The 25,309-nt window shown below is 37.6% G+C and overlaps 2 protein-coding genes across 8 annotated transcripts in view; one reads left to right on the forward strand and one right to left on the reverse strand.

Annotated features, from left to right (window-relative positions):
• ERMP1 (endoplasmic reticulum metallopeptidase 1) overlaps positions 1–3,869 on the forward strand; it is a 52,737-nt gene extending 48,868 nt beyond the window's left edge. Inside the window, exons 14-15 of the mRNA XM_082404374.1 lie at positions 102–265; positions 391–3,869. Of these exons, the coding sequence (XP_082260500.1) occupies positions 102–265; positions 391–555 (329 nt within the window). The 3' untranslated portion in view covers positions 556–3,869. The remainder of the gene's footprint in view (positions 1–101; positions 266–390) is intronic.
• Positions 3,870–6,438: 2,569 nt separating this feature from the next.
• The window catches only part of RIC1 (RIC1 homolog, RAB6A GEF complex partner 1), a 133,533-nt gene continuing 114,662 nt past the window's right edge, over positions 6,439–25,309 (reverse strand). For 5 of the 7 annotated variants that reach the window (XM_082404336.1, XM_082404335.1, XM_082404334.1 and 2 more), the window contains 11 exons: positions 24,944–25,104; positions 23,854–23,989; positions 19,312–19,428; positions 18,095–18,823; positions 16,314–16,472; positions 16,095–16,231; positions 13,859–14,145; positions 12,810–13,001; positions 10,235–10,412; positions 9,892–10,080; positions 6,439–9,050 (listed from right to left, as the gene is read on the reverse strand). In XM_082404336.1, coding sequence (XP_082260462.1) covers positions 8,762–9,050; positions 9,892–10,080; positions 10,235–10,412; positions 12,810–13,001; positions 13,859–14,145; positions 16,095–16,231; positions 16,314–16,472; positions 18,095–18,823; positions 19,312–19,428; positions 23,854–23,989; positions 24,944–25,104 — 2,574 coding nt within the window. In that variant the 3' untranslated portion in view covers positions 6,439–8,761. Of the gene's footprint in view, positions 9,051–9,891; positions 10,081–10,234; positions 10,413–12,809; positions 13,002–13,858; positions 14,146–16,094; positions 16,232–16,313; positions 16,473–18,094; positions 18,824–19,311; positions 19,429–23,853; positions 23,990–24,943; positions 25,105–25,309 lie in introns of those variants that run through there. The other 2 variants (XM_082404339.1, XM_082404340.1) reach the window with 2 other exon arrangements.

Consider the following 25,309-nt stretch of genomic DNA (forward strand, 5'->3'; position numbering starts at 1 on the left):
ATAAAGTATGAACTTCGTAGTCTGGTTTGGGTGGTGGGTTTCTTTTCTTGTTGCTTTTTCAAAGATTGTTTTAACTATTCTTCCTTCCTCTTATCATACAGGACCAAGCCATATGTCATTCTACGTTCGAACCCACAAAGGGTCTACACTTTCTCAGTGGTCTCTCGGCAGTGGCACCCCAGTCACGAGTAAAGGAGGGGACTACTTTGTATTCTATTCCCATGGACTCCAGGCCTCCGCATGGCAGTTCTGGATAGAAGTACAGGTGGGAACTTCCCAGCATTGCTGGTATTACTGATCAGGTTTCCAGGTGGTATTTGGCAAGAACCTTGGGATCAGTCAGTGTTCTGCCTTCCTAGAATTAGAGAAGTAACTAATTTTCTCCTCCAGGTCTTGGAAGAACAGCCTGAAGGAGTGGTCACTGTGGCCATTGCTGCCCACTATCTTTCTGGGGATGACAAGAGATCCTCCCAGCTGGATGCTCTGAAAGAGAAGTTCCCAGATTGGACATTTCCCTCTGCCTGGGTGTGCACCTACAATCTCTTTGTGTTTTAGTCTTGTGGATGAGCTCTAAGTACATGCCCAGTGGGATACTCCACGTGGCACGGTTTCTCCTTGTGTTTCATGGATGTTGGTATGTAAGTCAATGAATTAATGAGCATATGTTCAAAGAGCTTTGTGGGCTAACACTCTTCAGAGCCCAGCACTGTCTGTAATGGTTATGCTGTGGTGTAGTGTGCATGGCCCTTCTGACACTTGAAAATACCAGTTTTCTGGCACTTAAGCACATGTGGGTATTGCCACTACCTACATATGTCATTTTATATGACCTTAAGGACGAAAGCCAACAAACCACTTTAATAGTTGTCCCCTTAGGATCATGAAAGATGCAGAAGGTACTGTAAATCCACTGTTAATGAGACAAATGACATTTCCAGTTAAAGCCCAAGACTATTTTTTTTGTGTCATTGGATGGTAGGTTAAAGATCATTCACAGTAATGATTCCCCTTGAGACCTAACTCTGTAGGTCATTAGAAAGCAACTGTGGTAAAGACTGGGGAAGAACCATTGGGCTTTTGAGGCCCCAGCCTGTGCCGAGAGCTCTGCTTCTGCATGCAGCCTTCAGTGTGCTTTGCATCTCTGAAGCCCCCGTCCTCTGATGTGGAAACCTGTGTGAGTCGGTGACTCCTGTCCTTCTGACAAGTGGTCACTGAGCTCCATCATTGTAATGCTTTTCTGAGGTTGTTTTCAATGCCTGTTTCCCTCTGAAACATCTCTTTTCCTCCTCTCCACACCTCACCATTGTGAGAAGAGCATTTGTCTAGTTACCTTTCCCTCTGAGTTTCACAGGCTGTTTTGGTTTAGAATATTGTTTGTGCAAGTATATGACGTTAACTTCCTTCTTCAGAGCACTAGTTGCCATGGTGGCTATTCTGGGGTGGGAGGAGAGTGGGGTTGGGAGTGGCTGGGCATTTTATATTTATTCTCATTTTTTAGGAGTCTTCTGTTATCCAAGGTTAATCCTTTAGGGCATAATTTTATTGATGCACTGGGTCCTTATTTTTGTCTGTTTTCCAGCCAGTTGAACAGATTAGTTTCTCACTAACTTACTGTGTTCAGCAGAGCTGGCTTTCCTGAGACTTGAGGCTGTGGCTTGTACTGGAATGTCCTTCTGTAACTGTCCTTATAGTTGTTGGTGTTCAGATTCTACATGATGGCAGCTCTAGGACTTAGAGGTACTTTTCATGTTGAGGAAGATGGCTGTTGGCTTCCTGGCTCCAGCAGTGGAAGAGTTTAGTTAGAGCAGTGGTAAATTCTGCTAGCTTTCTTTTTTCCATTAAAAATGTAAAAAGACAATTTTTGCATTTAGCAAGCCTAGGCCAAAAAAAAACATTTTAAAGAAAAGCCATAGTAAAACAAAAAAAGTGGCACTCGGATCTGCCTGAACAGAAGGAGCATAGTAAGTGTGCATTGTTGAAGAAAATACTTCTTGAAGCTGCTAGTGCTTTCTGAATCATGCTCCTCATACTGCCTGCCTAATTTGTGACTCCTTAAAAACTGACCGAGCCCACACAGACAGCAGGGTTGCAGCCAGAGCTGAATGGTAACATGCTGTCACATGCGTGGACACCGGAACCATTGCTTTTCCTGGACTTTGTAGGAACCATATAGAGTTGACCCTTGAACAACACGGGGATATGGGGTGCTGACCACTGTGCAGTTGAAAATTTGCATATAACTTTACAGTCATACCTCTGTATCCAAGGTTCTACAGCCATGGATTCAACCAACCACGGATCGTGTAGTACTGTAATACCCATTTAATGAAAATAATCTGTGTATAATTGGATCTGTACCATTCAAACCCATGTTGTTCAAGGGTCAGCTGTATCACTAGTCTTGGGTGCTTCACGTGTCAGGCAGTACACATAAGGTTTGCAGTGTTTATAGCTTTTATAGACTCAACAATTGTGGAGGAAAAAACGTATCTAAACACATTTCAAAATACAGGCATATTTTCTGTTCCTGTGGTTAATCTGAAATAGATTAATGGAAATTATTTATAGGAAAAAGAAAAGCAAAATCACAAGTGTTGAAGAAGGACATTACATGAGAAACAAATAGTTCCCTGTTGTTACTCCTTTTCAGTAATAATCACGGTTTTCTTTTTGCCTTTGAGTTATTTTCCTATGCGAACAATTCTCTCTTGTTTTGGTTTTCTTTGGCATTATAAAGCTCTGATTATCGTACAAATGCTCACTAGTCTCACGGCATGCTTAATATTCTGGGGGACTGTTTTAATGCCAAAAGTGGTTAAGTAATTATACACAATATTCATGGCTCTGTTAAGAACACTGTCAGATCAGCAATCTCTGAGCTTAAAGAACTTGTTAGTTTTTTTTGAGTATCTGATGTGAATAACTCGTTTCTAAAAGGGTCTTTTCAAATTCTAATGCATTTCCTGCAGAATTTAAAATGTACAGTACTGCACATTCAGGGAAAGTATGAAGGGTTGCGATTTTGAAGAAATCCTTAAAATTTACATTGTGTCTGACCTAAGATGTTGCATGAAGTATTTCTGTTTCCACACTTCAGCAGATGTAAATAAGCACGATAGGACTCCTAAAATGTCACTACTGAGGGAGCCACTACTTACGAAGCCAGACTGCTGACTCAGGAAGCTATAGAAAAAATGATTATGTCTATTTCTTTTCACTGGTTTGCTAAGGATTAATTATTGCCTTACAATTTAACTGAAATAAACTTTTTAACATATGAGTTAGTATCTTTAACAGAGAAACAGATCTTTTGTTTTCCTGTAGCCCCCATATTTGAAGGGTACAGAGCCTTTTAAAGCTGTTAAAAAGACTTAGATGGCTCATGTGGTATCATTGATGTTTTAAAGGGTCATGTGAGCAAAGAACTCAACATGGCTTCAACTGGAATCCATTTTACTGTGGAATGAAATTGTGCATCTGAATTTCACAGAAATCAATGGCCTATCAATCAATCAATCATTTGGTAAATATTGAGCTACAGCATATTTAGCAGTTTTATCATTGCCACTGGCAAAGAAAATCACTGAAGGGCTAATAAATAAAGGCTATTCTTTCATTAAGTGATTGATTGATTGATTGATAGGAGGGAGGGAAGAAAATACGGTCTTTCAGCCAGAGAGTAACCCACTGTGCATTCCAATCTTCACACAAGGAAGGGGCACCACCAGTCCCCAAACAGTGTACCACTTGTGAGCTCCCAGAGCTCTGTGCAAGTTAACTGCCCTTCCTAAGTGAATTCCCTCCGAATAACTTCTATTCTTAAATACACCTTGCCTTCTTTTAGGGCCAATAAAGCCAAAATGCATCTATGCCTCTTTATGTCTGTTTTTGTTCGAAAAAACATCTTGGGCATTTCTGAAGTGCATCAGTACTTTTTTTGATACCACTACTTCCTGATTTGATTGATTGGTAAAAAATATAATAAGCATGTTTGTTTGTTGATAATTTCTTTTCTCCGTTTGGCCCTACACCATGACCAAATGGGATGTATACCAGGAATGGAATGTTGGTTTAACACCTCAAAAAACCAATGTCATATACCAGATTATTAGAATAAAGGACTACAGTATAATCATCTCAACAGATGCAAAAAATTTTTTTGTTAACTAAGTAACACCTTTTTATGATAGAAAACACTCAACAAACTAATGATAGAAGGGAACTTCCTCAACCTGATAAATAAAGGTCATCTATGAAAAACTCAACAGCTAACATCCTAATTTATGAAAGACTCAATACTTACCCCCTAACGCCAGAAGGACAAGGTTATCTACTGTTGCCACTCGAATACTGTATTGGAGGCTCTGGCCAGGGCTCTAATTGCAGACGACATGATCTTCTATACAGAAAATCCTAAAGAGTCCACACAAAAAACTATATTGGGTCAGCCAAAAAGTTCATTTTGGTTTTTCCCTAAGATCTTACAAAAAACCTGAACGAACTTTTTGGCCAACCCAATAGTAAATGAATTCAGCAGTGCTGTAGGATCCAATTACAGCATAGTATTTTTATATACTAACAAAGAACAATCCAAAAATAAAACAATTCTATTTTCAATAGCATCAAGAAGAATAAAATACTAATAAGCTTAACAAAAGTACCTATAAAACACTACTGAAAGAAACTGAAGACATGAATAACTGGAAAAACACCCCATGTTCATGGACTGGAAAGCATATTATCAAGACGGCAATATTCTCCAAATTCATCTGAATACAATCCTTATCAAAATCCTAGCTGCCTTGTGTGTGTGTGCAGGTGTGCACGGAAATTGACAAGCTGATTCTAAAATTCAAATGGAAATGCACAGGGCCCAGAAGAGCCAAAATGGTCCTGAAAAAAACCAAACTTCTTATGACTTACTCACACATTCAAAATCTCCTACTAAAGAGCAACAGTAATCAAGACGATGTGGTACTGGCATTAAGGAAAGACCCCAGAGATCAATGTAATACAACTGACAGTCTCAGAAATAAACCCATACATTTCTAGTCAACTGATTTTCGACAATTCAAATAGGAAAAAAATCTTTTCAGTGTATGGTGCTGGAACAACTGAATATTCACATACGAAAGAACAAAGTTATAGACCTCTTACTTCATACCATATACAAAAATTAACTCAAAATGGATCAAAGACCTAAATGCAGGTGCTAAAATATAAAACTCTCATTAGAAAACACAGGCATAAATCTTCATAACCTAGGATTAGGCAATGGTTTCTTGGATATGACACCCAAAAGCTCAAGCAACCAAAGAAAAAGTTGGACTTCACCAAAATGAAAAACTTCTTTGCCTCAAGACAGTATCATAAAAGTGAAAAGCTCTCAGAATGAGAATATTTGCAAATCATATCTGATAAGTCTAGTATCCAGAATATATAAAGGTCTCTTGCAAACCAACAATAAAATAAATGACCCATTTGTGAAATGCACAAAGGATGTGAATACATATTTTTCTCCTGAGAGATGTGAATGGCTAATAATCATATGAAAAGACATTATTTAGCCATCAGGGAAATGTAAATCTAAACCATAAGATACCACTTCGTTCATAACTTAGATGATTATAACCAAAAATACAGACAATAACATGTGCTGATAGTAGAAACCAGAACCCTCCTCCACTGCTAGTGGAAATGTTAAAAAAAAAAAAAAAAAGGCACAGGCACTTTGTAATACAGTTAGGCATTGCCTCAAAAAAACTAACCAGTTATATGACCCAGCATTTCCACTGCTAGAGAGAACTGAAAACACATGTCCACACAGAAACTTGTACATCAATGTTCATTATTAATGATGGTCAAAAAGTGGAAACCACCCAAATGTCCCTCAACTGATGAATGGATAAACATTTAGTATATCCATAAAACGTATTATTCAGCCTTAAAAAGGAATGAACTACTAATATACAAAGTTGGAAACCTCATGCTAAGTGAAAGCCAGACAGAAAAAGGCACATATTATATAAGTCCATTTATATGAAATGTCCAGAACAGGCAAATTTCAGAGACAGAAAGCAGATTGAGGAAAAGAAAAAGTCAAAATTCCACCTATTATTTTAGTCGCATGTATTAGAGATGACTAGTTTCCTCTGGTATGTGTAATTTTATATCATTTTTTCATTATATTTTGAATATTTTCCATGTCATCAATATGGACCATCTGTTCCAATTGCCTATTTATTGCCAGGCATCTAGGATGCTGCCAACTCTTGATGCTCCTTTTCTAAATAATTCTGCATACACATTTTAAATCTAAATTTCTAGTTATTTCATAAGGAAAATTCTAAGATAGAATTATATAATGAAAAGAATATTTTTATGACTTTCAATACATATACTTTTTGCTGTTAATTTGAGATGATGAATAAACAAAAGTTCATGTAATGGTTTTATTGCCCTTTACCAAGTAAAAAAATACACATTACAGAAGTAGCAGCAACTTTAATTACAAGCAAAGGTTGACTCTACCCCCAGATGACTTCTTGTTTTGGTATCAGCAAATAATTTAAACTTCAAATAGTTATATTGAATATTAAATTCATTGGTTAAAATTATGGCTTAAAGAGTCGATATGTGATCCAAACAAGGCAAAATTAAAATATGAATTTAAAAAATTAAAGTATGTAACACATTACCACAGAGAAATTTTCTGTAAAGTTGCCAATTTTTTTGCCTTGGGGCCACCTATATCTGTTAGTTGAAAAACAAGTAGTTTATACAAGAAAAGTTTCGTTCATGGCGTTAACCACAGGAATACAGTTAACTTATTGGTGCCCTGCTTTAAAGAGTGCAAGATGAACCCAGCAGCACATTAGGATACCTGAAAAGATCATAGCTGTTTACAATGGTAAATCATTTTTATTGACTAAATACTCACACCAAACACAAAAGTAATGCTAGTTCTTCTCCTAATAAGACTAGGACAGGAGAAGAAATTCTTCAGTTTAGTTTCTTGCTGGGCTGCATGTACTCACATGGGAAACATTTTCTATCTTAAAATTCAGGGAAAGGTGGTTTAAAACAAAGGCTTAAATAAACATAGCACCAGAAGGACCAGGTACCAGTAATCACATATTCCACCCATTCAGGAGTTTTTGTATGTGAAATTATTGCACTTGTAATGTGAAAAGTAAGTGATAGTAAATTACCAAACTCAATAATTTAAAACCGTTTGATGAGTTATGAACAAAGCATTTTCAAAATGGTTTTGGGTTTCCCTTCAAAGGAAACCTGGCTAGGACAACTAAAGCTAGCCATTTACTTTAAAAAGCAAGGATAGAGGACCAAGTTTTATTTCTAAACTGTAATTGCACTATGAGAAGAGAGGCTGTTTTACATAGTGGTATGAATTTGGTCCACATCAAATACACTATTATAAAAATAAGTTCATTTTTGTAAAAAATAACATTGCATTCCTTTGTTCAAATTGCACAGTACAAACAAGCTATCTAAATTAATACTGTTATAAGGTAATTGATGTACATACAGTGGATATGTGTTCAGTCTAAAGCAATTGAGTATGCAGTGTTTTCATAATGTATGAAAACTAAAGTTTGTCATTTCTAGAAATACATAAAATATTTAAAAAGTTACAATGAAGAATGCATTCTTTACATACTAATTTTTAGTAGCCGTGATAATACAGGATTCAGCAGTCTATTTACATAGAAGTCCATTTTTATTCAATTTACAAAAGCAATAAATAAGAAACTACATTAATTTGCACAAAACCTGTTTCATTTCATGATCAGTGTGACCATTTCTGTTACCTTATGACCAAGCCAATAAACCTGTCTTCCTCTATGAAGACTGCTTATATTTGGAAAGAAGAGCAAGCCCTGTCTTTGTTCCAAGAGTGAGTATCTATAGCCATGCAGAATCCAGCATAAAACCTTACAAATTATTGTACAAGCCCTAAAAATATGAACAGTGCCTTTGAGTATACTTACACAAGAGTACTCACAAAAAGATAACAATTCTTTGATACAAAATAGTTTAGTGGTATCTAATAGCATAATTGATACGAACTCCTCAGACCTCAGCCCACGCTGACCTAGCAGGAACCAAGCTTGCTAAAAAGCAGGCACACTGACTCACAGGTAAATAGCTTCCATCCATTCAGGACCGGGATTTAACAGGCTAGCAGAGGAGCATGTCTCCTTCATACAGGCACCTCTTACGCTAGGGCAGGCATCTATTCAGAGGCCCAGTTAGGGAGGCCAGTGCTCTCGATCCAAGGGGGCATACAGGTAGCTCGGGTACTTGATGAGCTACAGCAAGCACCTTAGCGTTTGTTTTTAAAAAGCAGTCTGAACACACGCTGAACCAGAAAACATAGGAAGCTGTAAGTAGTGAAAAGTGTTTTGCTCATCTGGGGCAAAACAATCCCTGTGGTTTAAGAGCTACCAACCTTTAAGAATAAAACCAAAATATTCTCATGTACATCTGTACAATATTCTTTATTACTTCCACTGCAGCTTAAAAAATTTTTTATGAAAGATGATTTTTTTGATATCACATTTTTATGGACTCAAAGAGATTTCTTAAAGGAGAAAGAGTTAGTTAAAATTTAGTAATACCTTACCAGAGTCTCTGAGCTGAGTTCTCTCCCTGGTTAAATCATCCAACTAGGTCACAGTGTCCTCAGCTGCATGCTGCTGCTAATTAATACTGCCCGTGGTGACGGCACCCATTGTTGTTAGGACACAGAACAGTCGTAAGTCCCATCCTGAAAAGGTTCCTCCTCCTCTGCTCGAGTTGTGTCCTCCTCTTTCCGGCTGACCAAACTGTTACCTCCGACCTCGCCCTGGGGGATGCTCCCGTGGCCGGAGGAGCTCCTGTTCTCCTCTGCCCGGGGGCTAGTCTGTTCAGGAGTCTTACCCACAGTTATTGGCTGGAAGGCTTCAGGCTGGACCTGCTCTTCTCTTATCTCACTGAGCTTCTGCAGTTGTGGCTTAATGATGTTTAAAAATGGCTTATATCCAGGACTAAGTAGAAGAAAAAGGAAATTAGCTCTCCTCTGCCACATTCAAAAGGCTCTATGGCATGTTATGGATGAATTCCTACCAAGCACTGATATAGTAAGGTCAATGACAGATCGTGGGGAAGGGGAGGAGGCACAGGAGGGTCGGGAGGAAAGGTTTTTTAGGTGCCAAGGCCACCATAGAGGGAGCAGCACATAATGTAAGTGTGAGCATGAAGAGCACAGACTGATACTCTTTATCCAGCAATACGATTAAAAATCACATTCTATAATCTAAGCACCGATAGGATTTTAGACTTGAAAAACAGGACCTTCGGAGAACATTTAACCTGAATGAATCTACCAATTAAGGAAAACTAGACCCAAGTAAGGGAAACCCCAAATCCACACGTAACTGGTGACAAAGGGGTAGAATCCCAGGCTCTTTTAAGTTCATTCACTACTCTTAATTTGGGCTTGTTAGTAATTGCCATGGAATGTTAAATTCACACAGACCTTAAATTTTTATCTTCTCAAGCAGATGTTTTTAGGTTATTACCTTCAATTCGACAGAACTAAAAATCTCAAGTTCCACCCTAGTTCTGAGATCATTTGTACTGCATCAGTCTTGAGTCAGTGACATGTATTCACTGACCAACACTATCTCAATGGATATTACTCACCTAAACTGGTATAAAATAGTAACTAAAGAAACTAGCCTTTAAAATGAATATACAAAAGGAGATTTTATTTCTAGCAACCTAAAAAATCTCCAAATAAACGAACCAGAACTAAGCCTTAATGTGAAAGGACAGGATTCACCAAAGGACAGTGAAGATAACAAACCTAATGAAACTAGCACTTACCAATCTGTAGAGGCCCATCTGTCCACAGCATGCAGCCCTGTCTTTATGTTCTGTAACATCTCTCCATCTACCTCTGAAGATTGTATAATAACCAAAATCTGGTTGATTACTGAGGATTCTCTGAGAATCAGGCCTATAACAACGCACCAGTCCAGACATCCTGCCTCCATGAAGATGTGTAGCAAATACCTACATATATAAGCAGAAACAAAAATGACTGATGCTAAAAATGATCTACAGATGTACATAAGGGCAATCATTATCGGGAAAGTAGCCTCCGTACCCTAATTGCCCAAATATCCTGAGTAGGCATTCTATGCTTTCAAAATGCTGAGAAACTCACCGAAGCTGAACCTGGGATTTGTGAGGCCCTTTACTTGCCAACTCCATGGAGATGTGCTCTAGGTCTGACTGAGTTAAACTGAGTGTGGAGAAATTTTCATCCACCATTGTCCAGTCTCCGTCCACCATGGAGCTACTTTCAGTCAAGTCTGTGGCTGAACCAATACTGCATTCATCACCTGATGAAGAATTGCCAAAAGTTACAAACTAGCTTCATGTAGAAAATATGTTTTCCTTTCACTATAAATATTAGCTATCTCTCAGATGTTGATTTCTCTTCAAGATTTTGAGACCACAACATTAAATCCACTACTAAAACTCCCATGTTACATTAATAGTAGTAGATATAAAAAAAAAAATCACTAGAGAGGTAACCAGGCATTATGTGCCTTCATACTACCTAAGAAGTAGTCTTGCCCACCTCTGAAAAAAAAAAAAACCTAGCAATAATTTGTCTTTTTTTTGTTTTTTTTTTGGGGGGTTTGGGGGCATGCTTCGTGGCTTGTGGGATTTTAGTTCCCTGACCAGGGATTAAACCTGGGCCCCCTCGGCAGTGAGAGTGCAGAGTCCTAACCACTGGACCACCAGGGAATTCCCGATCACTTTTTTAGATTCAATGACCAATTTATAAGAAATACAAAGGAAACTGTTTAAACCATGAAGATGCAATAACCTAAAATCCACATCATGAGAAAATCCACAGAAGCAAGTTTCTTCAATGAATAAATGGCAAGGGGAAAAAGAGAGATGGGGAGGGGGAACAATCACTAAAAAGAAAATTAAAAAACATAATCACAGTGTGCGAATCTTATTTGGATATTGATTCAAACCATAAAAAAATTATGACATTATAAAACAGTTGGAATTTGACTATTTACTGGATATTTGATGGTATTAAGGAATTACTATTAAATTTTTAGAGAGATGTTAATGGTATGATTATCATTATTTTCAAGAAGAGTCTTCAAAAATATATACTGAAATATTCACAGATAAAATATATCATGTCTTGGATTTAGTTCAATAATACAGGAAGGGGAAAGTGGATAAAACAAATTTGTTCCTGAGTTGGTAATAACTGGAGTGGGGGCTGGGGGGAGGGTGTCCATTATACTATTATTTCTCCTTTTTAAATATGTTTGAAGTGACCTCTTTAAAAAGTTTTCTAAAAAAAAGCAATGATGCCACCTCACGTCCATTAGGATGCTGCTATCAACAAAACCAGCAAATAAGTGTTGGTGAGGATGTGGCAAAACTGGAATCCTTGCCAATGTTGGTAGGAATGTAAAATGGTGCAGCTGCTATGGGAAAAAAATTGAAAATAGAATTACCATATGATCTGGCAATCCTACTTCTGGGTATATACCCAAAAGAATTGAAAGTAGGGTCTCGAAGAGACCTCCAATGTTCACTGTACTCCCACATTCATTACAGCAGTTCACAATAACCAAAAGGTGGAAGCAATGCAAGTGTCCCCTGATGGATGGATAAAATGTGGCATAAACACATAATGGAATATTATTCAGCCTTAAAAAGAAAGGAAATTTCCATGCATGCTACAACAGGGATGAACTTTGAGAACATTATGCTAAGTGAAAGAAGCCAGACTTTAAAAAGACAAATACACAGAGACAGAAAATAGAATGGTAGTTGCCAGGAGCTGGGGGAGAGAGGGATGGGGAGTATAGAGTTTTGGTTTTGCAAGATGAAAAGAATTAAAAGAGTTCTGCAGGTTGGTTGCACAACAATACAAATGTAGTTAATACCACTGAACTGTACACTTAAAAATGGTTAAGATAGTAAATTTTACATGTATTCTACCAAAATTTAAAAAGAAAGTCATGGCAGCTATATGCCTCTCCACATAGCAGAAGCTCCAGTAACAGTGATGACACACTGAAAATCAAACATCAGGTGAATGCCTGGCCATTAAAAAACTCCAGAAAATAAGACCAATTGCTACCTAAGTTCTTACATAAACCTAAACAACAAAAATCACTTTAAAACTTCTTCAATCTGTAATGTAACCATTACTATAACTGCAGAAGTTAATACACATTTTTTTGATAAAGGGTCAGACAGTAATATTTTAGGCTTTGAAGGCTAAGAGGCAAAATTAAGGATATCATGCAGGAATTTATAAGAGAAAAAAATTTTTCCATAAATTTGTATCAGTGAAATAAAAAAATAGAAGATAACTGGGTACAATTTTTTATGATACAGGTCTACCTATGAGAAGAATGGAATTCTTTACACACAGATAACATTTTGCTTACTTGAGGTTCAAAGTTAGTGTTTCTGTATCATCAAAGTTGATTACAAAGGTTCATTTATTAGTGCTGAGCTGTAATGAGATTTTACCTATTTCATTTATCTAAAATAAACATGGCAAAGTATAGTCAAGGCCAATATGGCCTTGTTCTAGTAACTATCCACCTCTCCAGCAGATACTAATGGCTAATCCTCAAGGACATATCTTGAAAGAAAAGAGTGAAGGTCTCTCTCTCAAGTGCTATAGCATATAAACTTTCCTCCACAGGAACTGAAGAAGAGCTAGGGTTTAAAATGATATCTACCTTTATTAGACAAAGGTGAAAGGAAGGCGTCTTGCATCTGTGGTCCATGGGACGAGGCCGTGTCTATCTCATGATGTGTGGGGCCGATGTTGCCCAGCCAGCTCTGACTTCGTTGGACATTAGAGATGCCAGCGTCTATCTCAAGGTTCAAAAAAGTGTCAGCTGACTGGGACGTTAACAGCTGCTCTCCCACTGCAAGGTAGGTCCAAAAACAAAAAAAAAAAAAGGGAATTAAAGGTGCACACACTGCCATTTCCAATTCAGTTCTTTCAGCTTCTCTTCCCTCACCAACCCCAAATACTAAAAGTTCAGAGCTAATTACTGTCCCTACACTGCATCATCCGTCCACTGAACCAGGGATGTGGGACTGTAACAGAATGGAATGACTATATAACGCCACCCAGCAGTCATCTTACATCATCATGTATCTTCCTAGAACTAGGCAAAAGTTTATTCTGTTCATCTTTAAATGATTTTCCTTGGTTTTAACATGACATGAAGCTTCCAAATGCCATAATAAAGGTTTTTGTTTGAATTTTCATAAGTGATAATAATTACAACAGTCTCCCTTAAAAGACCTGAACTAAAAAAACTTTTTTCTTTTATCAAAATACAGTTTCACTTTGTCCTCTCCTAATTTAGAAGATGGCCCAAGCTCTCAAGATGCATTTTTACCACTTCTCTGGAATAAGTCCTGTCAGGTAAGTCACAATTTAGCTTATTTTGAGGTCTGTGATTAATAACTCCTTCCTACAAAAAAAATGTGGTAGCTTCTATGTTCAGTCAATGCTCAACTTGTTGATCATCTGATACAATTGGTTGGATTTATAAATTAGACTTCAAGGTCATAAGACCTAGAGACATATGTTCTACTTTATTTACATCCTTAGTCAAATGGTGGATGTTCCAAGTGATGCACAAAAAGTTAGTTTTTATCCGTTCTGACCTTGGAATGAAGACTTCCTTGAATATCAACTAACAGCAAAATGTCTAAACATTTGGAGCAAAATACAATCCTCCCCGTACAAGTAACACAAAACCTACATTACCTGTTCGGTATTTTCCATTTTTGAAAGGAGAACTGAGAGAAGAAGCTGGGATGATGGGAAGTGGCCACAGGAAATCTTTGTGGAGTCTCTTCAGGGCTAACACAAAGTTGTCTACTCGGGCAGCTCGGGTACGTTCCTTGCATAGCCAACTAATTAGTTCAAAGCCCAGCTGGGCTGCAAAGCAGCCGAGATCCTTTAGCCGAACTTCTTCTAAGAGACGCCGGGCATGTCTCCAGAGCATCATATCAATATACATGTTCTCAGCACAGTCACTGTCTTTGCTCCATCTGTAAGTGGGAACACAAGAAAGCTACAGAACAATCTGCACTGGAGGACTTCAAATACTTTTATGAAGTAGCACTGAAAACGCTGACAAGGAGGTAAGACATCTAAGATCTAATTCTGATTGAAGATAAAGTATTAGGGCTTCTCCATGTGATACCACAATCTATGAAACAATACCTGGATCATAGTAGCCTCTTAAAACATATTTGTATAATGAAAACACAGAATAGGAAAAAACAGGAGACTGACAAAGTCAAACCAGGAAGAGGATGGTGGCTGGATAAAGGAAAGAAAGGGAGCAAATAAATGCTGTATTTGAAAAGACCAATGAAAAGAGGGAAGATCAGATCAAAGAAACTATCAAGAGAGAAGCAAAGTGAAATGAAGTCTCTTAATGTGAGTTTTACAGACACAGAAAAACAAAACGGATTTTTAAAAATTAACTGCTAAATATAGTCTATTGTCCCTTATTCACATGAACTGACGTGGTATAACTGGTTTGGTCACTGGGTGACGGGGTGCTTTCAGCAAGAGGCAGTACTGGAGCAGGACTGCCTGGATTCAGATCTTGGCTCTGCCACACATTAGTTGCACGAACATAAAGCAAGTTTATTTTTCTGGGCCTCTGTTTTTCACCTGTGTCATGCGGAACAGTATCTACCCATATGGAGCTGTTGTAAGGACTGAAAGACCTACACATGCAAATGCTTAGAACTGTGCCTAGCACATAGTGAGTGCTTAGTATATATTAGCCAGCACTTTTATTTTTTTATTTTTCATTTTTTTTCCTTTCATGTTAACATTTTATTTAAACCAGTACAAGCACCATGCTTAACAGAAGACTGTCCAAAATAAACATGCAATATGAACTCGCACAGACTGAAACCACAGATAGAAACTGTGTTTTCTTGCTTTTTGGAGTATAGCTCATACACGTGTAATTACTTGAATATTGTTTGAGATCACTAACATGCCAGGGTAGTTCCCATTGATTTAGGTGGTCCAATGTAATCTCATTCAGGAGGCTTGAAACATTAATGGTTTAGTCTTGTGAATTTTAACAGTTTCCTGTCATCGTTTAACAAAATCAACAGCTGGCACAACTTCTGAAGCTGTGGTTTTAGCCAGCACTTTTAAATTCAGGGCATGGCTGAGAAGCTACTGTTTGCCTGGCAACTGTTTACAATCCTCCATGGTTGCATTTAACTTGTTTATAGCCCATGACTGTGTGTGTTTGTGTGCGCGTGCTGGGAATGGGGCTGTATTAATGGCTGTGATAAGAAAAAGCAGTAAAACGTCACAATAAAAAATGTTCAATAAGCTCTCACTATGTGTCAGGCACTGTAGCAAGAATACACACAGAACCAAATAACACAGGAAGGAATACAAGGACCTCACAAACCGGAGGAAATTCTATTTTATAACGTTCAGTATGAGTTCATAGTTACCTCTCAGGAGACAATAACCCATCTATGTGTAATGTAGGTTTCAGGCTCCAGGATACACTTCTTTTTGGCTTCCACTGTTTAATGACTTCTCCACTCAAAAGAGTCACAGGAGAGTCAAGTACATGAGAACTAAATTTTACTTTTTGTCAAGAGGTATAGTTGGAAAGAAGGGTAAAACTGCTGACTGTAAGAAGGCTTTTGAATTATCTGCAGATTTATCTATCTTCCTTTTTATTCTGGTCCTCTATTATCAGAGGTAATTTAAAGTCAGTGGCATTCAGCATGGGCACACCAAGATCTACTCCAGTACAAAGGGCAGAAACTGTACAAAGAATAAAGAAGTGAACTTTGGAGAAAGAAAAAAGGGAAACCTTTTGGGAATGTAAAAAGGAATTGCAAGTGGATCAAATAGTTGTTTTCCCAAGATGCAATTTTACAAATACCCTGAAATGCAATGTGTCGCAGAATGCCCTAAAACCAGTAACGGCTCTTCATTCTTTTACCTTTTTCCAGAAGGGCCAGACGGCATACTTAGTGTTTTCTGTAAGCTGAATTTACTAGCAGGAACATTTTCAGCTGACTGGGATAAACTGATGCTTCGATTCCTGAAGAACTCAAATCCACCACTTGAACTGGGTTCCTATGATTACACACCGTACAGTTAGAGGAAGATGTCACGTGGGTGTAATGGCCTAGAGAAGCTGTGCAATTCTGCAACTAACCTGAGCTGTAGGTGTGGATGGAGGCGTCTCAGATTCTCCAGAGCCAATGGCTTTAAGAAATCGAATCATGTGTCGACACAGGTCCCACTTGCTTTGTTCCAGGGCTGTGTTGAACAGGAGGGTGGCATGTTGCCTACTTACCGCTGGGACTTCCATGTTCTAGAAGAACAACCAAGGAAGACAAGAATTCCTTTTATACTACAAATGACTTGGGAAGATATAATCAATTCTTTATCTCCACAGTTCCCTAAGCCCAGAGAAGTAATGCAGCTACAACAATGGGGATAGTTTAACAGTAAAATTAAAAGAAGCATTAAAAAGTACCATACAAGGAAAAGTGAGGCAAATACTCTGCTGGTGTAATATAATTTATGATTTCTTGAACTCCCATTATTGCCAGATATCTTACATAAACCTTACATACATTCTTTCATTTCTCCTAGTGGCTCTCAAAATATGTATATCATTCCCATTTTACAGATGAGAAAACTGAGTTAAATAACTTGTTGAAGATCAACAGAAAAGAATAAAAATTTGTCTCCCTGACTCCAAAAAAGCTCAGGTCTATTTCCTGCGACAGAGAGTTTTCTGAGAATGTGACTAAAAAAAATCTTTGCTTTGGGCAATAGTATGTAGTCCTGCTACACAATGAGCATTCTCTGTAATTTTTTCACAAATTTAAACTTGCTGCTTGCCTTGGCCTTCATGGAAAGGTGCCTAACAGGCAAGTTCAACTGTAATTATCATCTGTCAATCCACATCAGCTTAGGAATTCTGATCAAGTTTCTAATTCCATTGCTTGGGAGATCACTGAAAGTCTAAGGAGTGACCTAAAACAAAAAACAGCTGCATTTATTGTTTGTTTTTATGACTCTGTGGCCTTTTAAGAATACCCAAGGAATCACAGAATCTCGGGGCCACCCAGCTTCTGCCTAAACATCCCCTCTGGTTTCAATCAGTTGCCATGAAGCAAATAAACTGACAGGAAAACTGCTTCAGGCAGAATTTCAAACCAGGTTTACAGTTAGCTTCTTTAATCAATGAAAACAACTCTGCAGTAATTTTAAAGAACTTTTAAATGTAACCTACCAAATTCACATCAGACTAATAGGAAAACAAACTATCAAGCCCTTTTGTCAAACGTATAATGAAACAAATTTTCAGGAGTCTCAAAGAACCCATTATTTTGAGAAAAACTGTTTAATTACTGCAGCAGGTTTGGGTCTTCCCTGCTTGCTACGGGGAGCCTAACATAAGGTACTCTATTATAACCCACGTTCTAATCAGAATCCCCTCAGCAATTCCACACTATAAGGAGAGAGATTATTGTGGAGGGCTCAGACAAACCCACTGATATTCAAAATAATTCTTTATTATTATGTTTCGTATATAATATTTCAATAATCTTATGTAATATGTGCATATCATTATATGTACTATGATACATTATATGTATATACATACATATATGTATATATACGCTTCTTCAGTATTATTCAAAATAATACTGTAAACTCATTAATTTGTTTTAGGCCCATTTATGGACAAACAGGATTAAAAAAAACACAACCCTGCAATGTTACTTTATGATAGTGAAGAAATTTTCTGCCATCATATGGTAAGATTGAGTTCTTCAAAAGGAAAGATAAAAACTGAACAGAAAACATGACTATAATAGTTCTTTAAACACAATCACAGTGCCAACACAGGACATTTGCCTTCCTTTTCCTCTAGGTTTATGCTCAATAATTCTTATACCTTTGTAAGAAGAGAACTGTTACCTGTAAAATAATAAGGTACGAGGCAGCAGTATCCAAATCCTGAGCCATCAAACATTCCTCAAACAAGTCCTTGGGGTTTCCAACGGCTGCAAAAAGGTAATTCCACAGGGCATATTCAGTCTTCCTGGCACAATGAACAACTGTCTGCAGGAAGAGTGGGAACTCGGTGATAAATTTTGCCACAGTGGGAAGCAGAGGGTCGGGAATGGGCTCCCGTGAGGTAGCTTCTTCTTCCAGCACTTCATGGAGCATGAGCTCCAGCACGTGAGGAAAGTAAGGTAACGCGGCACAGGACTGGGCTAAGAGCAAGGCTTGTTCCCCAAGGTTCCTCACCAGCAGCTGACGTAGAATGTGGTGGAGGTAGATCTGAGAGGTTCTCTCCACAACACAGAAAGGGAAGAGCACCTCCAGCTGTTCCCTAGCACTGTTCCGAGTATACAAAGAATCATAGAGTACAGTGTCATTGACAGCACCAAGGACTAATGCATCTTCAAACAGAACAGCCAGGGGGTAGATATTTATGTGGAAAGGCAGCATGATCCGCTGGGACAAGAAGGAATGGGGCTTGCGGTGATCCCTAGGGAAGAGAGGGAGCCAAACTTTCATCCCTGAACCCCCACAGCTCAGCCAGAGGGCCTCCAAAAGGTGACGCTTTTGTTTATTTGCTCGACACGTGGTCCAGACATTTTCAACAGACTGGGCTAGTACAACAGGAGGACAGAATGGCAGCTGGAGAAGGAGAGACAGAGATCAGTTTTTTCCCTATTAAATTTGTAGATTCCTAAGTTTTCCTAGGTACTAGTTTCCCAAGTCTTTCAAAATGATAGTATAAATTTTGGGGAAAATTAGGGGAATTTATTTAGAGTCAGAGTTAATAATAGTACCCTGACTTTCAAAGTATGTGTATTTAAATCTAAAAAAATCCAAAAGAACACCCCCCCCACACCCCAAGGAACTTCACCAATTTATCCTGTTTTTCCATTAGAATTTGTAAATAATAATGCCTAAGCAGTAACATCTGGCATACAGAGCATTTTATCATCATTTTAGGACCTTATCTTCCACCCTTCACAGTCTTGTACCCAGAGGCTTAAGACTTATTTTATGTACTTACTCACTTTCCAAATCACAAGATAATACTCTCCTCTTAAATTCTTTATTCCTTCATCCTCCTCCCATACATTCTTAACGTTTTAAATGACTTGCACTTTACTCACAAGTTTCCTTTGGCTAGGGTTACTGTCCTTCTCCCGGATCTGAGGGCCTGATCTGTCCCTCTGCATCATGATGAGCTGCCCTGCAAGATTTAGCATAATGCTCTCTGCATCACGAGCCTGAAAGAAAAGAAATTGTATTCATAGAAATTAAGAGCTGTGTTTTCAGCATTTCCCCCGCCAATGCACAAGGGTTACAGGTTAAACAAACAACAATATTGAGTGTGCACTATGTACAGGCATTCTTCTAGGCTCTGTGGAAGTACAAGGAGCTGTCTGGCTAGGGTAGAACAAGCTTAACACAATGTAATTAATGACCAATGCAAGTGAACATAAAACGGAAGGCAGAGCTGAATTATCCTGGAAAAACTAAGAGACCTTCAGAAGTTCATAAAAATGAGACATCGCTTCAGTGACCTGGCAGGCACAGCTAGACAGGGTTTAAAGGATGAGGTGGGACTTGAAGGGTGAGGTTAACATACATGGGTGGGAGAAAAAGGGTTGGTACTTTAGTTGAAGAATGCAATATAAACGACATGGAGGTAGGATAAAATAGTTCTACTGGGAAAGTGAGAACAATTTGGCTAAATTAGGGATATTATGAGAATAAATGCTGATGGTAACAGACCTTCAAAGAGGGCTTGGAAAGTCAGGTAAAAATATAGCAGGAAATAAGCCACTATGTATGGTCCTTGAATAAGGGAGTTATTTAAAATTCTGAGTTATTCAGGATGGATTACTGAGGAGAGGAAGATATCACAGGTGGTGACTTCAAGAATGACGGAAATAGTCTGCCTTTTTTTTATTAAGGAAAATTTCAATCAAACCCCAAAGTAGAGAACCTAGTATAATGATTTTCATTGAACGCTATCACCCAGCTTTAAGTTTCAGGAGGACTTTTAAAATGAATCTCAGATATCAAGTCATTTTCACTTGTAAAGAGAAAAAGCATTTTGATTAAAACAAAACAAAACAAAAGCTTACTTATATTCTAAACATGAAGGGTAGAAAAAGAAAGCTGAATCAAAGATGATTTCAGGGAACTAAATCTAGGTGAGGTGCTAGAGAAGTTGCAGTTGTCACTGATAGAAGTTAGGAGGAGAATACAGTTTAGGGAAGGGAAACTGAAGAGTTTCCTTCTATTGCCCATTTTAAATTAGAAAGAATCTTAAGACTTTCAAGTAAAAACGTTGTGAGAGATGACTGAACTGGAGATGAATACCAGAATCATAACCATAAAGGTAAAGCTGGTAAACTGAAGGAAACAGATGAGTTTTCTGAGGTAAAGTACATGGGAGGCAAAAGAGCAGAGGGCCATTGTCTAAGCTTTTGAAGGCAAGAAGAGGAATAGAGCGTGATGTCACAAACCAAAGAAGGAAAGAGTTTTAAGAAGGAAAGGATGATTATTCAGAAGACATGGATTATGTCCCAGCTTTGACTCTTGCTGGCTGGATGAATTTAAGCTGCTGATATCATTTAGGGTTTGGTCAAGAAAACCACCATCACCCTATGTATTCTACTTGCAAAAAATACTCAGATATATGAAATGCTCTTTTGCACTGCTCTAAGACACAAGGGATTGTGTATAAAGAAATGGCAAAAGGGTACAGAATACTCACAGATTTTGATATTCTTTTTTGCTTTAGATCATATCCAGGTAGGTAGTAAGCATGATATGAACTGCTGTTAATTTACAAAGTAGGAATTTAAAAAATAAACCCTACAAAATCTCCAAGCAACTGTCACAAAACTCAAGAATTTTATTTGGAAAGAAATCTTCATTTCCCCACTTAGCACATAATGACATGAAAACTAAAAATTGAACATCTGTCCCTAACACACGAGAAAAAGCAAATAACTTGGAGGTAAGAGAAGGAAAAATGGAATTTAAAAGCTATGTGGGAATTATAAGCGCTAGAGAGTAGAGGAAAAAGGAAAATGAATATGCAATGCCAAGAATCAAACAGTATGACTGTTTGGGGACTGGCATAGGGACAAACTCCTCAAACACTTCAAAAGACCTAAAGAGCATTTACTGAAGTTCACTAAAATCTGATTAATGTTCATAATGACCACTTTTAAGTTTTAAGATGGTAAATTCACCACTACATTTTATACTACTTCATTTTTTAAAAAAGCAAAATTCTTTTTTTTCCTTCAGCTCTACATGCAGTCAACATTTTCTACTGATAATAATATTACAATATGTAAGAACAGGTGACCAAGACAGCCCTGCCCTCTCAGGCAACTTTAATGAACTTCTCAGACACTGACTGTAACATACAAGCAGGGACTACATGTATCCTCAAAATCCTAAATTTGAAGGAACCCAACATACCATCTCTTACCCTAAAAAGTCCCTGGTAGATAATTCTCATTGGGAGCTTCAGAGACAAGGTGCTCACCTCTCTCCTGAGTGAAGGCCACCTTACTGTTGAACAGTTCTTACTGCTAGTTTTTTGTTGTTAAATCAAGACTTGCTTTGCTTTAAATCTTGGTCTTCCCTCTGTGCAAGATGTAATCAGTCTATTTCCTATTATATTTCAACTTACTTCTTAATCTGCTCTTTACCGAGTTAGGTATCTCCTCTTTGTAAAGGGCCCTCTTAAAATGGGGCACCCAGTATTACTGATGCCACTGATTGCCTACTATATCTAGGATATACAAAGAGTCCTCCTTTTTTTTCTAATATGACTTCAAACATGATCAAAAGTATGTAAAATGTACAACAAACAGCCCCCCCTTATTCCCATCATCCAGATTCACAATTATCAAGGTTTGCTCCACCTATCCCTCTTTTCTTTTTATTTATTTTGCCAAAGCATTTTAAAAGAAGATACCATGCCATTTTACCCCTATACATTTAATAGGCATCTCTAAAATATATGGATATTTGCTTATATAATCACAATGCCAATATCACATCTAAATGTAATAAAACTTACAACTATTCCTTAGTTCACATTTAAATATTGCAAATTGTTTTAACAGTGTCTTTTTATATATAGCCTATTTGAATCAAGATACAAATGAACTTACACATGCATTTTGTTGTTATAGCTCTAAAGTCTTATTTAGAAGAATCTTTTCTTTTTTCCCCCACATTATTGACCTGCAGCTTTCCTATAGAATATTATTAAACTAAACCTCTTTCCCTGTATTTTCTGTGAATAGAAGATGACTCTAGAAGCTTGATTCAGATCAGGCTCAATGTTTTTGCTAGTAATTCTTCACATGAACTTCAGGTTGCTTCACCCCAGGAAGCATGCCACATCTGATTCTCCCACTTTTAGTGATGCTAAAATTGATTAATAAGGCTTGGGCATGACAACTTGATACCTTCATTGTAAAGTTCCCATCAACCTTTCACTGGTTTCATCCAATGATCACTGCCTGAATCACTCATTTCTTCACGGGCTGCAAAATGGTGATTCTTAAATTCTTACATTCCTTCTGTATCTTTTAGCTAGAGTTCTTCTGTAAAAGATAACTTCCTCTTATCAACTAGGACTATCTTGTTACATGAAATAGAGCTTGCAGAGAAAAATGGGACCTGTATTTTAAAGGCACTCAGTGGAAGTGCCTTAAAAGGAAGTAAAAGACAGACTGGGCAGACAGGGATGACAAATAAATCCACCCAGAACTTTCCTTTGAAAATGGGTTCCACATCGACATGAAGTGTGGAAACCAGTGGTATAATGGAAGGAGGCTTGGAACAGAAAGTTATAATACCTGGGTCCTGGTGACACTGCTACACAGCTACTTTAACCAGAAGCTATGGGATTATCCCTTCTCTTTGCTCATAATTAACTAATCATGGAGTCCTCTATATGTCATATTCCTTCCATTTCTTTCCATCTTCTTTTCCCTACCCAAGTTCGGGCCACAGACACCATTCACCTAGATCATTACAATGGCCTTTCAGCTGCTCTCCCTACATCCAGTTCTGTCCCACTCTGTTTCATTTTCCTCCTTTGTAATGTTTTTTCTAACATTATAAAGCTTAGATCTAATAACATCCAGCTTAAAACGCTTTAGACTTTAAGACAAACTCCAAAGTCCGTATTATCAATAAGACTCTCATCTTCTCATACTCTATGTTCCAGTCACTCTGAAATTTCTTCCAATTCCCTGACTGCGTCATGTTTTCTCTTATCTATGGGCCTTTGAATACCGTTCCCTCTGCCTGAAATTCCCCTTCTTTACTTAGATAACCGCCACTTGTTCTTCAGGTTTCAATTTAAATGATATAAAAATCTTCTGTGATTGCTTAGACTACTCCAGGTTTTTGTTATACACAGTAAGCTATATTACATTTTGGTACACACATCACAACTGTAATTAATGATGTATGTAATTATTTCTTTATAGTATGAGCAGAAACCATGTTTGTTTAGTTTGCCACTGTAACCCAGCATCTTCATGCAAGGCAAATTCTAGACATTTAGTATGTATTTGCTGAACAAATAAACAGTTCCTAACATCAAATTAAAACACAAAAGACTGAAATGAAAACTCTAAAGAGCTCTGATAATAGAATGGTACCTGCTGTGGCATTTTCAAGGTGATTCCATTCTCTGTACTCACTGATGTCAGAGTGACAGATACTACCAGGAAGGGGTGAGGAATGTAGCGTGACATGGAGACTTCCTGAAGAACTTGAATACCAGCAGTATTTGGACTGCAAAAAAGAGAAAGAAACCCATACACCTCAACAACAATGCTAACGAGGTTTTTTTCCTTTTCCACTACTAATAGTATGAGATTTTATGTTTATGGGCCCAAATGCCTTCTACCTATCATTTTCTCCTCCCCAAGTATCCTTTAAGCAGCAGACCAACAAGGTTGTGGCACCCAAGAACACATCTGGAAATGAGGGAGGGGAAAAAAAAGGAGTAAGATGTAGAAAGGAAGAAATAAACTGGGAAGAAGCTACAGGAATAGCTTAGTCAGTTGAGAAATAGTTGGTTGAGAAAGACATGCATTCTGAGGCTACTAGATTTGTTAATTTTTATTTTTATATTACTCCTCAATTATAAGCTACTTAAAGCAAATATGCACTTCATAGCTGTTTAAAAAAAGAAACAAAAACCATTTGAGAACAAAATAAAACTCAAGAAGAATGGTCTAAATGCTGCAAGCCAGCCAGATGCCAAGAATATAGGCAACACACAGCTCCAACAGGTCTGACAGTTTTTCCTTTCCCAGACTACAGCCATGTAGCTCAGTGAAAACATTAATGAGTCTTCCAAGGTCATGCTTCCTAAGACCTTAAAGCTGTAAACTCCTACAAATTTCCCCAAGTTTCTAGAACACCAGGATAGTTAGTAACCACTTGTTTTCAAGATTGTGAAAAAAAATTAGTATTTAAAGCTTTACCCCATCCCGAACTAGATTTTTTTCAAATGAGTCCAGTAAGATTAGCTGAAGAAGTTGGTACAGGCTCTTTATTTATTTTGGTAGCTAAAAAATAACTACTATATGAATATCACTAATTAAAATTCCTTGCTTTTTTAACTCCTAAAACAAAGGAAACTAAATATAAAATTAGAATAACTGTTTTGAGAAATAAAAACTACAGAGGAAACATGATAAATAGGAGCAAAAAGTGACCTATCATATGTTATATACTTACCCATCAGGTTTTCTTTCAATACTGTAAAGGCATATTGAACAGTCGGCTCTAAATACTATTACCATGTCCCGGAAGACACTAAGCAGTAATGTTTCTGCTTGTGTTTTGGTGACATGAGCAAAAGCATTGTCCAGATTTGACGTTCTCAAGTATACTCTGAGCTTTAGAAAACAAAAATAAAGAAAACTGTAAAAACAAGATACCTACCATGGATGACTAAATACTTTAGACATGCTGTTTTTTTATCTACTGACTTTTTTCAAGTAAGAGGAGTTAAAGACTAATCTGAGCATTAATAACAAATGGATGTTTATATTTTGACAGGGTAGGCTCATTCTACAAATAACTAAAAGATGACGTGATCAA

Source organism: Balaenoptera borealis (genome assembly GCF_965194805.1).
Source record: "Balaenoptera borealis genome assembly, chromosome: 8".
In the NCBI taxonomy this organism is placed as follows: domain Eukaryota; kingdom Metazoa; phylum Chordata; class Mammalia; order Artiodactyla; family Balaenopteridae; genus Balaenoptera; species Balaenoptera borealis.